General features: G+C 36.0%; 1 protein-coding gene across 1 annotated transcript; it reads right to left on the bottom strand.

Annotated features, from left to right (window-relative positions):
* Positions 1-310: 310 nt before the first annotated feature.
* Positions 311-13576, bottom strand: LOC134282002 (zinc finger protein 629-like). Its single transcript, XM_062764440.1, has 5 exons — positions 13363-13576; positions 10114-11025; positions 7756-9850; positions 7342-7426; positions 311-4823 (listed from the first exon to the last, which is right to left on the bottom strand). Exons 2-5 carry the CDS (start codon positions 10757-10759, stop codon positions 3588-3590), a joined length of 4062 nt encoding a protein of 1353 aa, XP_062620424.1. The 5' UTR covers positions 10760-11025; positions 13363-13576; the 3' UTR covers positions 311-3587.
* Positions 13577-13726: the final 150 nt, after the last annotated feature.

Genomic DNA, 13726 nt, shown 5'->3' with positions numbered 1-13726 from the left:
GTGGTCAAAGACAAATATATAAAACCATAACGCTACAGATCTGCAGCTATGTCCATGCATGTTTTGTGATGGGAACCCTAAATATATGTTTTATCAGAACGTAAAATAGGAGGTACATAAAGGCAATGTGTAATGTAGTTTCAGTGAAAGTCTCAGCAAGTTTTATAATACCCCTATTTTTCAAGTAGGGGTAAAATAAACGTTTTTATTATATATACAAATATTATGGTGTAAAGACAGGCATAGTTCTAACTTTTAGTACAAGCCTTCGGATCCTCACCCTAATAATTAAAAGAAAAAGAAAATTTAATAACATTTTCTTAATATTTATTCATATCTAATTGATAAGGAGACAACTAGATCTAAATGGTTGATAACAATGATTACGTCACAAACATCTACCTAGCACTGGCTTAAGACCTCGGCCTTCAGCCTCGGTCAATAAATGGCACTTACAGCATGCATTATCTAACATTAAAGCAAACATCTGACACAAACACTCCACTAGGACGCCCCTAGAAAGACTTAAAATAGACGGGGTCACATGACCCCATCTACAAATATATAGCTGTACACATTGTGAAAAGCAAAAATACAAATTTTTCTATAAATTCCAATCTGAATTGCGTAATGTTTTCTAAATAAACATAGCACCAAAGTGTATATACAAGAGAAAAAGCATGATAGTTTCAGATCAAAACTGATGATAGAAAAAAAAATGGTGATAGAGGCAGTTTTCAGCAATAGTGATATATATATTACCACCATGTCAAAAATATGAACACATTCTCTCATTTGTGACAGTACAGGTATATTGCCTTTGGTTTAATTACAATACAGTATAAAAGTTGCTAATTTAAAAATGGTTAACCTTTTCTGGATTATTAAAGAGAGTACATTGATGATAACCTGAACACATTGTGCAACCCCTTCTGAAGCAAACAAAATTTGTGAATTTAAATGACATAAAGTCATATACTGGAAAAATTGTCACAGACAGATCTATTTAAGGTTCAAAGACTTCCGATTGGAGAGATAACACTTATCTTACAATTAGAGTTAATTAAAGTACAATTTTTAACAGAGTGCTTTACTTTTGATCAGTACACGGGGCACTTAATGCTTACTGCAATTTTTTATAATGCCTGAATTTCTTAACATGACTGATACATCAATTTTATGCATCTCACATGATAATGTACAAAGATACAAAAATAAAGTAACAGTGAATTTATAATGATTTTTGACAAGGTACACAAAGTTTTATGAAGTACTCAATGTTCTGTGACAAACTACCCAATATTCTGTGACAAAGCACTCTATGTTCTATGACAAAGTACCCACCTTTCAATGATGAAACTTTAAAAATATCAACAATGAAATTATTCCCTTCTCTCCTTCATATAAAAAGTATGTAAATTTTTCTCATCAATGTTTTCCCCTCTTATTAAAAAGGGAGGAAAGGGGGGGGGGGCAAAAATCTTCCAATGCATCATTATAAATTCAAGAAATGCTGGAAAAAATATTGCTGCAATTATATACGGTAATACTAACTGTGAACTGATGGGAAAAAAAAAAACTTAACTTCCTGAAAACAATCATGAAAACATATTCCATTATCTCACATATTCTAGTAAATAATTACAAAACAGATGTTGTCAAACATCATAAATCATCCTTTATACATGTACATGTACACTGAATAAATATTAAATTATGGACTTCACACTTTCTAGGGGCGTCCCAGTGCATTTCTAAATAATGGGAGAAAAAAATATACATACAAGATTAAAATTGACAGATCTGCAAAAAGTAGCCAATCAATGACTATACTATAAATAGCAACCAATGAAAAATTTCTTTAACATCCACTACATCATAATCTTTTCTCTATGACATAATATAACAATGTAGGTTTTCCAATGGAAAGTCTGTGAATATATAGGCGATGTTATTAGGGGGGGACAGCACATCAAAGTAAACATTGTACACACGCAGGTTTCTACCGATATGTGAACAAAATAAGGTCAACAATTTGGCACCATTTATAAAAACGACATCTCTCATTTATTTTTTTGGTGAAGCCGTACATACTCAGAGCTGTGGGTATGGTCAATGGGTTTTTCTTTACTTAAGGCTAAGTCTTATCTATTACTACCACGAAATAAAAAATATACATTAAAATGAACATTGTCGTGATTTCAGCAGAATTTTAGCGGTATTCTGGTTACAATCAGAATGCCTTCGTTTTCTTTTCTCAGTCAGATTCCTTTTATGGATTGTAAGTGTATATTCAATAGAAAAATGAGGTCATCATGAACATGTAGATTGAAAATGAATTTAACATTATTTTATGTTTTCAAATATTCCTTGTACATGTTGTCGGTAAAAAAAATTACCTTTATGAATCAGAATGTATCAATTTAATGGAGAAATGGTTTAAATTTTTGTGAAATAGACAAGATTTAAAATATAGCTCTATTCATTGTAAAAATTTGATGACTTGTGTTTACAAGGAAACTTCTCTTCAAATTCTTCATAAAGTTCATCTTTTCAATTAAGATACATTATATGTATAAATGATATAATGAACTGGAAAAAAAATAAAGGGAAAAAATTGACAACAATTCTGAATATATATGACTAATGAATTTGTAATTTTTCAACCTTGTGTGATACATAAGATTTTTTTTCAGAGAAAAATAAATACAATGTAGAACAAATATTTCTTCAAATAAAAATAAAATGGAAAAATTCTATACAAATAAATGCTTGTGTAAATAAATCAATTCAATAAATGTTTACTGACTGGCAATCTAATCTTTCTATTTTCAGTTTAAACATGATGAAGAAAAGAAAAAAAAACCAGATCTTTTAATGTAATCATCACTGAATATCAACACTGAATAAAAAACGAGCACTGCTGAAAACTGTTGAACAGCAAAAAAGGTAAAAATAGCATTTACAAAAAACAACCGTACTGAAATAATTTTTTTTCCCAAAGATAAAAATAAATGTGCAAAAAATCAAAAGTTTTGTTAATTTCATCATTGTCATCCACTACATTTGAATATCAGTACATTTAATATAAATAAACTTATCTTAAAGGTTTTCTAGCCAAATATAATTCACCTGATTTTTAAAAATAAATTCTCAAGAAAAGCACATTTAAAAAGGAATCTTTAAAGACTATTCGAATCATGTATACCATGTATAGCAATAATGCTTTTCTTCGAGACTAGTACACAAGTTTCAGCTTTATAAAATATATCATAAATTATAATAAGGATGAACAATTCCGTTGAATTAAAAATTTTGAAGAAACATCTGATAATCGTAAAAATGCCTTCTTACTAAATGAACAGAAAAATGGTTCCTTATGGAATCCTTAAGAAATTGCTTCTTTCTTAAGTCTTTTCTTGAATTCTGACGATTTTCAAAAGATAATGAGGATGATATCTATTAGACACATTTTGGCCCCTACATTAAAATATTCTGTAAAATAGTTTACAACCACAAAAATATTACTTCTAAAGCTTTTGCTACCCCTAGGAATCATTTTTTCCTAAAAGGTTTGCGTGGACAAGTTACTTCCCTTTGTTTTCAAAATGCGTTAACATATGATTAGTTAGCTGTCTACGTTCATAGTACGCTTTTTCACAGAACTGACACTTGTGTGGTTTGTTTTTATTGTGCGTGCGCAGGTGCTTGTGCAGCGTTCCGTACTGTGTGAACGCTTTTCCGCACGTGCTGCACGAATAAGGTTTTTCGCCTGTGTGAATGCGCACATGACATGTGAGATGCTGTTTCTCCACGAACGCCTTCGGGCAGTAGTCACACTTATAGGGTTTATTGCCACTGTGTATCATCTCATGTCGCCGTAGACAAAACGAAGCACTGAAACTCTTTCCACATGTTTTACACGTGTGAAACTTGTCACTTTTAGTGGGTGAAGTTGCCTCTGTGGCTTGACTCAGCATTGCGTCATTGCCGTTTTTCAGCGCGTGAGTCTTCATATGGCTGTCTAGCGTTTCCTGATCAGTAAATTTGGCGTCGCACATGTCACAATTCAGACCTATGATTTTGGTATGACTTTCAGAAGTGGTCAGATTAAGGCCGACATCACTGGATGACGTGTACGTACAAGAAACTGGGGGGCGTGTGAAGGCTGTGTTGTAGTCTGTGAGTCCCACCATACGTGCTCGCTGTAGTTGAGCCATGTACTCCAGCAAACTCTGATGCATTTCTGGCGCCCTCTGTATCTGGGCCATGTGCTCCATCAGACTCTGGTGAACTTCAGATGTGTTGGCCAATAAATTCAGCGACATTAGACTAGTGGTAGGATACCCGTACAGGAAGTCATACGCGGGCCTCTCAGCCTTAGATCCGCTCCCCGCTCCTTCCGTTTTCTCATTACCCTCAGACGTGTCCGTATCTTCCACCTGTCCAACTACATTTCCTGCCCCCGGACTGGTCTCCTCTTTAGAATTTTCTCTGTCCTCATCCCCCGTGACCGATGCTGTTTCCTGACTATCCTCCAGAGTGGCAACGTTAGGCCTCAGCTTGTTAGATATATCTAGACTCCTGCTCTCGTCCGATATGTACGGAGACTTGATGGCGGGAGCTTCAGTCATCTGGTTCTCGCGCTCTATAATTGCACTTTCGATTTCTGAGGGCACGGCTTCACCATTGACTAGTTCTTGTGACTGCTTTGAGAATTCGTCCTCCTCGCTGACTTCTCTCTTTATTGTAAACTCTGATAATTCCTCTTCACCTTTACTGCTCAGATTCATAGCCTGACTCAACTGCTGCTTCCGATGTACCTGCAGAAAAATTTAAAACAATATAGCTTTGTTTGAACATAAAAACAGTCACACAAGAATATCATGCATATCAGACATCCTTAGTCTTAAACTCAAAGACAGTCGCATGAGATTTACATGCATATTAGGACATATTAGCTCCTTACCAACCGCTTGGCAAAATTTACACGCCTGTAGAATGATCAAAAAAATTAACTCAACTAAGTTTCAGAGAGTTATCATTAAGAAAACAAGAGGCCCAAGGGCCTTGAATCGCTCTTCTGATAAATTGTACAATCTATCACTTCTATTTGAAGCCTCTAATCCTATATAAGTATCCTAAGACCCAAGTTGCATCAACTGACAAAGTTTGATGATTCTTAGCCAATTAGGACTGAAAATATTTTTAATAATAAAGCTATAAAAAACCATAAGTACATCACAGTGACCTATATTAAGATTGAAGTTTCCTGAGGACTCAAAATGCATTAATAAACAGAGATTGAAGAGTCTAAGCCAATAAGTATTTGAGATATTTAATTGTAGGTCATCGTGACCTACTTTTTTGTCTACATTCTTTGAAAACCCAAGATACATCAACTGACAAAGTTTGATGACTCTAAGGCAATAAGTACCTGAGATATTCAAAAGTAGTTCACCATGACCTACCTTTTGGTCGACATTCTCTAAAAACCAAAGGTGCATCAACAAACAAAGTTTAGTGATTCAAAACCAGTTACATGTAGTACCGTAGATACTTAAATAAAGCCATAAAATTTCAAAAATTAGGTCACCGTGACTTACTTTTTGGACATCATTCTTCGAAAACCCAAGATGCAACAACTTACCAAGTTTGATGATTCTAAGCCAATAAGTACTGTAGATACTTAAATAAAGCCACAAATGTCAAAAGTAGGTCACCATGACCTACTTTTTGGTTGTCACTCTCCGAAAACCTAAGACGCATCATCTCACAAAGTTTAGTGATTCTAAGCCGATAAATACCTAAGATACTTAAATAAAGCCATTAAATGTCGAAAGCAGGTCACAGTGACCTACTTTTTGGACATCATTCTCCGAAAACCCAAGATGCATCAACTTACAAAGTTTGATGATTCTAAGCCAATAAGTTCCGTAGATACTTAAATAAAGCCATAAAATGTCAAAAATAGGTCACCATGACCTACTTTTTGTTTGTTCCTCTCCGAAAACCCAAGATGCATCAACTCACAAAGTTTGAGCCAATAAATACCTAAGATACTAAAATATAGCCATAAAATGTTGAAACTAGGTCATCGTGACCTATATTTTGGTCAACATTTTTCAAAGTCACAAGATGCATCTGCCGACCAAGTTTGATGATCCTAGGTCTGAAGGTAATCAAAATATGCCTTTTAAACAATTCGAAAACAAATGCCTACAAAATTCAAAAAGTAGGTCACAGTGACCTACTTTTTCATAGATATGTTTTAAGGTCCCAAGATGCATCAACTTACAAGATTTGATGATTCTAAACCTCTCAGTGTCTGAAATAATTGGATTAAATGTTTTAAAAAGAATTAGTCATAAAGTTCAAAAAGTAGGTCATGGTGACCTACTTTTAAGCTGACGTTGTTCAAGGACCCAAGATGCATCAACTGACAAAGTTTGATGATCATAGGCCTAAAAGTGCCCGAAAAATGCCTTCAAATCAATTTGAAAACAAATGCCCACAAAATTTAAAAAGTAGGTCACTGTGACCTACTTTTGAGTTGACATGATGTGAAGTCCTGAGATGCATCAACTTATAAGATTTGATGATCCTAGTCCTAATAGTAAGCAAAATATAAACGTTTTTATTATTTGTAAATTTATGTCAACTTTGAAGTGACCTTGAGACCACGCCCTTTGCCCCAGGGTCATGCCTTGAACAATTTTTAATCTTCAACATATCCTGATCCTTGTATGTAAGTTTGGTGAAAATCCGCCTGGTGTTTCTGGAGAAGAAGATTTTTTAGCAACCAGTACTTTTGGTTTTGTTTTCCTGATTATCTCCCCTTGTTTAAGGGTCCCAACCCTTATTTTAGTATAAAGGGTAGCCCTTGGGCCAAGGATACCCTGTGACAAATTTGACACTGATTGGCCAAGGGGTTCTTGAGTTATGGCCCATATTCTAAAAAGTTAACACACACCGCACATCATACAAATGGCCATAGCATTAGCTCTTTGAGCCTTTGGCTCAGAAGAGCTAACAAATAGAAATGGAAATATTGTAGTATGAATTTATGAAAAATTGTCTTTCAGCTAACAGTACTATTTGTTGGTATACAGCAAAACTTGTTTAGTACAAACATGGATATTGCGAATTTACGGACATAGCGAAGTCACCTTGGATCAGCTATATAAATTTAATGAATTTCTTAGCCTGTTAGCGGTTATAACAAATTACGGATGTAGCGAAGTAATTTCATAGGTCCCAGTGACTTCATTGTATTATAACCGAGTTTTGCTGTAGTAATATCATTCTATACAGAATTGTAGAGAAGACATCTGATATTACCTGCATGTGGTTATGTAGTGTTCCGTACTGAGTGAAGCGTTTCCCACACACAGAACATTGGTGAGGACGTTCTCCTGTGTGTATCCTACAAAAAATAAATAAATAGCAAAATATACCAAAACAAATGTACAAAAAGAAGATCTCAGGTGCAAATCCAGGAATTTTCTCAAAAAACATTTTCCATTAGTATAAGATTGGTCAGAGCGTCTTTAAAATTTCTCTGTTTCAAAAGAAACAAACAGAAAAAATAACACATATATATGTATTATCCATGATGAATCCATACCATCTACTATGCAAAATAAAAGTATTAACAGTTTACTTTAATCAATTTTAATAACATAAATTTAAAAAAAAAAAAAAAAAATCAAAATTCCTATTTTCGCCGCCTCTCTAGTTAACTAAAATCCTCACCTGAAATGGACCAAGAGTTGCTGTTTTTCCACGAACGACTTCCCACACACCTGACATCGATTTGGCTTCAGTCCAGTATGTACCAGCATGTGTCGCCGTAGGCATGACTGCATCGTGTACTTCCTATTACACACATCGCACTGGTATGGCTTAGCGCCCTCTACCTTACTGGTGAAGTTTCTCATCAACATGTCATTGATCTCGTTCATGGTGCGAGAATCGCGATCCACCTCTGCATCTTTCCCACTTCCTGAGTCAGAAGGTACATCAGTGGAAACCTCCTGATTGTTTTCTATGGCTTTCGGAGAGGGATTTTCCGTGTCGCTCACTTCTGCAGACACTTCCTCTTGCTGAGGCATGATGGGTATGTCTTCATGTTGGTAGGTGACATCACTTCCTGGAGGCGTGTCTGACTTGATGTCGTCTGCTGTGTACATATACCGGGCCTCCTCCACCGGTTTTTCCGGCTCTGGCTCCGATATTACAGTTGTGTTTTCTGGATGATCGCTCGGCAGGTATGACATCATTGCCGCCTTATCCTCATCAAAAGAGAGATACATCCCAGAGTCCATTTGAGACTGTTCCGGCTCTTTCCTTACCTCAACCTCCTGTTTCCTTGGTATGTCCTCGTAAATGTGCTTTGGGGTTGATGTCTCCAATGGTTTGAATGTTGAATGTGTCTTTTCATGTCGCTTCAGCACTTCTCGCCTTGAAAAAGTTTTAGGGCATATGGAGCAGGCGTACGGCTTTTCCCCTGTATGTGTCCTCATGTGCACCACGAGGCGGGGCTTATCAATGAAGCGCTTCCCGCAGACACCACAGACTTCGTCTCTTTCTCCGGTGTGAATCTTCATGTGGCGACGCAGAGAGAACGGCGTGGTAAACTTACTGTGACAAATCTGACACCAAACAAAGTTCTTCTCAGTGTGCTGAGACATGTGTTTGGTCAGTTCTGCGGAGGTTTGAAACTTCTGAGCGCAGACTTTACAGGAGATATCCATGGTCATGTTGACTGCTGTGGACAGAGAATTCTGACTTTGATCATTTTCAACCACGGGTGTGTTTAGGAGTGCTGGTGATCCTAACGATTGCTGGACTGCTGCCTCGTAGCTGGGGGGAGGTGGGGGGTGAATACCGAGCGATGACGGATAGGCCGACGGGGTGGAGTCAGACAGTGTCTGGGTGGCAGGAATACCTGGACCCACAGCAGAATTGACGGTGGTCACAACCGGACTCTGATTTCTCCTGCGTAGAAGAGACTCAGTGAGACTAGAAAATGACTCCAGACGTTCTGACTTAGAGGATGTGACTGAATTGTCACTGAAAGTTTCCTGTAGTTGGTCCGCTGAGGTATCAGCCCTAGTTTTCTCTATCTGGGGATTTGGTAGAACAGACATGTCGTAATTTTGATCTGCTTCTGGTTTCTTGTAATCCAGACCAGCATACCCCGGGTATCCAGCCATTAGAGCAAACTCGGAGCCCCAGTTGGGAAATCTCGCAAGTGTCTGTGCAAACAGCTGATTTTGTAGATAACCCTGCAGAAACTGCTGTTGGTCCCCAAACACATGCTGATACAGGAGATTATTGATAGCCTCTGTGTCAGACACGTGGGGTGGGTTGGGGTACCCTGAACTTTCCCCCAGTTCCTGCTGATCATGTGTCATGTGCTCCGTGCTGGGTACACTAAGAATCGTGGTCTTCTCAGGAGCCCGAGGGACCTCAGAAACGTCTCTGTTTTCTGTCACCATGGGCACCCTCTCTAACCTGTTTTCAGATGACATCTGTTCACTCTCTGGACCCACTGTTGCAGGTGCTGAGTTCTGAACATGCTTCTGATTGGCTGGGCTCTGCTGTAAGTGTTTCTGATTGGCTAGTCCCTGTTGTAGGTGTTTCTGATTGGCTGGATCCTCTGTCGGGGCAGTTTCTGCTGGGGCTGGAGTTGCAGGAGTCTGGTTGTTGGCGTTTTCTGCTTTGTTGTGTATTTGTCGGTGCCGGTACAGCGTGCCGTACTGAGCAAATTGCTTTCCGCACGTGTTGCATTTATACGGACGTTCCCCTGTGTGTGTCCTCATGTGAACGACCAAACTCCGCTTACCTAGCAACAAAAAAATTCATATGTAAGACCAACATTTGCTTACGTAACAATGAAAGAAATTACCAGTATATAAATTCATGTCTGCTAAATGCATGATAAATCAACAATACTTTTTCATGTCTGTAGAATAGGAAATGAAATGAATAAATATTTAATTATTAGTTTGTTTAAAACCTTATTAAATGACAAAATCAACTATAAGCATTTACGTCAGGTACATAATTCAAGAATTATGCCATATTTTTTTGCAAATTGGTACTTACCTACAAACTCCTTTCCACACACTTGACATGTGTCGGCCTGTTTGTCGTAATGACTCTGCATGTGGCGATACAGTGTGTATGACGAGGTTAGCTTTTTCTTACAGATCGGACAGGTCAACATATCACCCTCGCTGGGGCCTACATTCCCAGAATCTGTGACATTATTAAGGGCAGCTGCACTCTGCAGGTTCTCAGTGGTTTGGTGCAAGCCAGATTCAGTAGTGTGTGGTTCAGGATGAGCATGCGGTTCAGAGTTAACCAGAACCTGGTGAGGTGGTGTTATTGGTATTGTGTTTTCTATGGAAGCAGGAGGCTTAGGATGCATGATCCCTGGTTGTGAACTTTCTGCAGAAGTATGGATTTCATAGGAAGAGGCAGATGCTGGGTTTGTCACCATGGTGATCGGTTTTTCTGGTGGGGCGGAGTTGTGGGGTTGGTGGTTCTGTGAAAGGTCAGTGGCCGTGACATTGACCGTCTCCTGGTAAGTTGCCTCTGGCAACGGTTGCCTAGACAACATGGCTATGGTGTTTCTCAATCCCAGGATGCAATGGTACAGCTCTTTCTTGCTGTGAGTTTCTATATGGTTATTGAGGGATGTGAGCGTGATGAAAAAATTCCCACACACCTGGCACTGGTTTGTATCCATGGTAACGAGTGTAATCAAAGTAAACAATTAAAAGGTTCCTAAGCAACTTATTAACATCACAAAAAGGGTTCACTGTCTTGAGTTTTCAGCTTTACATATTGTCTTCTAACATGTTTATAGGTTAAAGCAAAGCTGCACTGGGATCTTTGGTGGGTATCCATCATTAGCTGTGGATGTACACTGCCTGGTTAATTCTGTTCTACAACTTAGCGGCTGGTTACACTGGTCCATGTGTTTGATCCTTCAGCAGTTGAATAGCACTACTCCTACAACACAAAGGTGTAAATCATTAATATTTTTAAAAATATGAAAGCTTAGTGATTTTTTTTTCATTATTTAGAAAAAAGCACGCAGCATTAGTGGTACAGTTCATGCAGAATTTGATACAATCTTGTAGAGTTAAAAAAAGATTAAAAATAATTAAACTACTAAAATGATTAATATTCATGTCAAAAAGTGATCATTTGGGGATCAGAGGTGGTTTTTCCACCTGTTTTTATTTTACAATGTGTGTACTACATTTGCAAAAGTTCTCCTTTATACATGTAGAACATTATTTGAACAAGGTGTACTTATGACTGTATTAAAAAATATCATGTTCATGATATTATTATTATAATTATATAGCACAGGGATGTGCGATTTTATCGGTATACCGGTATATCATGATTTTTGTTGTGTGATACATATCATGATTCAGAGACTTAAATACCGGTATTTAGGTACATAATTATTATAAAGTCCAGAAATTATTTATTTATTTGTTCAATCTTTCAAATGACAATTACAGAAAGTCTAAAAATTGTTGTAAATGGTGAAAAGAACGACATCTTACCATCATAACATGATTAATTTTATTAAGGCCATATAAAATAAAAATTTCAAAAGAACTATATGCGGTATATTGCATATGTTATACCCCCGCCTCGATTTTTTTTATTTCTGTTTTTCTGAATTCAATAAATTGTATCGAGAAATATAAGTTAACAGAAAATATTATAGTGCCATTCTACTTTCTGTTTTAAATCCCGCACAAAGTCGATGATATGTGATGATGTGAAGTAAGAGATAATTGAACCTTTACTATGACTTTATAGAGGTATGTGTGTTAAAATTACACCGATTGACATAGGTCAATAAAAAATCTACAAAATTAAATCAAATAAAAAACATAAACACACATGCGCTCGCCCGCCTTTTATTTAAAAAAAAATTTGGACATTTTTCTGAGACATTCATAGCAATTTATTTATTATCATGATTATGGCCTAATATAAAAAATTTTTAAAAAGTGAAAATTTGTTTTTCTTGCATATTTTTAAGAAAAATAATGCCTATTCAATATAGTGTTCATTTAAAATCATTGTAAAAATTACTTGTAAAAATACCATGATGCTATTGTGATATTTTGGGAAAAAATTGTGTTATATTTCAAATGAATTTTTAGCGATACCCATCCCTAATATAGCTGCAGAACTGTAGCTCTCCAAAGAAAAATATATTGACAGACCGGAGAGCTACCCATTAAAAAAACTGTAATATTTATTGTGCACAAAAAGTTGATCATATTGATTTTCTTTTTTGGAATGTTACCTTAAAAAAAAAATTATTTTTTTAAAAATCCCTTACTCTTTTTCAAATGTAAAAACATTGATGTTCTTAATTCTGCACAACACACATTGGCCCTGTATTATTATTGATTTAAATGGCAGCATAAAAAGACAAAATTTTTTTTCAATTTTAGGGCTTGTTTAACAACAGTTTTAAAGTAGATTTTATATGTATGGCTAAAAGCAGTGAAAAAATATGTGATGAACACACGGTTAGTGATATTTTGAGATAACAGTTTAAAAAACATGGGGAAATAAATCGAGAAACAGCACACTTTTTGTGCGCCATAAATATACAGTTTTTTCAATCAGTGGCACTGTAGCTCTCCTGTCTGTCAATATATTTTTTTAGGAGAGCTATAGTTCTGCACCTAATAATTTCATAACCTCATATTAAATCTAAACCACTGATCTTTGAGAAAAAAAATTGTTTCATGTGTTTATGAAAAATTCTTAAAAGGTATAAAAAATGGCTTACTGTGTGGTCAAACATTAATTTTTTATGACTGCTCAGTAAAACATTGGAAATGTTACACTTTTAATAGCAGTGATTTATACAGGAACAATTTTTTAAAAGATATAATAATGGTCCATCATTGCATATAGTTAAAATTTATCTTTTACAGGAGTTGCAAGACTTGTAGAAATTTGGAATGTTTCAAATCAAGAAGCAATTTAACTGTATTCTTTAGTTATTAAAAATGGTGGGTCTACAGTTTAGGAAAAAAGTAAGTGACATTAAAAACAAATATTTAATAAAACATTGAATATTTTAAAAATAAGGATCAAGGTGTATCACATTAAGATCTGCGACATCCTACAGGGCGCTTATATTGTACTTTCACTTCGAGGAAATTCGGATATGCACCAAAATGAGCAAACTCATTTCATCAAATTTCCAAAAATATTTCCTATAAGACAGCGTAAACTGCCTTTATAAAATGCTCTGGTGATTATGTATTTGATAATCCCAATAAATAATGGGAAACAAACCTTTTCTATCATCAACATCTCTAGAATTCGCATCTACAGCATCACCCCATATGGCGACATATTTACCCTTCTGGCGATACGTTTCCAATTTTTTAGTCTGCCATTGTTGAGTTGATTTGTAAATATATCCTTTTTATCAGCATTATACACGATTTGGGTCTTAATTTTATCATTTTTTCAGCATTTCAAACAAAGGAAAAACCATCCCGAACAGGAAATTATTCTTGATAACATACTACACAGAACCGGATACACAGATATCTTGTTTCCGAAAAAGTGAAAGACGGAGGAATATTTCAAAAAATGTATTTTTTGCTATTTTTCTCTATGGTTAAATCTGAAAGTATACTCGGTCTCCAGATTG

The sequence above is a fragment of the Saccostrea cucullata genome, unplaced genomic scaffold, assembly GCF_032062105.1.
Source record: "Saccostrea cucullata isolate Sc308-1 unplaced genomic scaffold, CSIRO_AGI_Scuc_v1 ctg1876, whole genome shotgun sequence".
In the NCBI taxonomy this organism is placed as follows: domain Eukaryota; kingdom Metazoa; phylum Mollusca; class Bivalvia; order Ostreida; family Ostreidae; genus Saccostrea; species Saccostrea cuccullata.
The sequence above is the reverse complement of the archived record's forward strand: the minus strand, read 5'-3'. Positions and strand labels throughout refer to the sequence as shown.

Bases quoted from the DNA above. Each gene is read 5' to 3' on its own strand.
- LOC134282002 (XM_062764440.1), bottom strand. From the start codon at position 10,759: ATGGATACAAACCAGTGCCAGGTGTGTGGGAATTTTTTCATCACGCTC. The intron at 9,851-10,113 runs GTAAGTACCAAT...TTTTGTTGCTAG, and splicing joins GTGTGGAAAGGAGTTTGTAG to GTAAGCGGAGTTTGGTCGTT. The intron at 7,427-7,755 runs GTGAGGATTTTA...TATTTTTTGTAG, and splicing joins CAACTCTTGGTCCATTTCAG to GATACACACAGGAGAACGTC.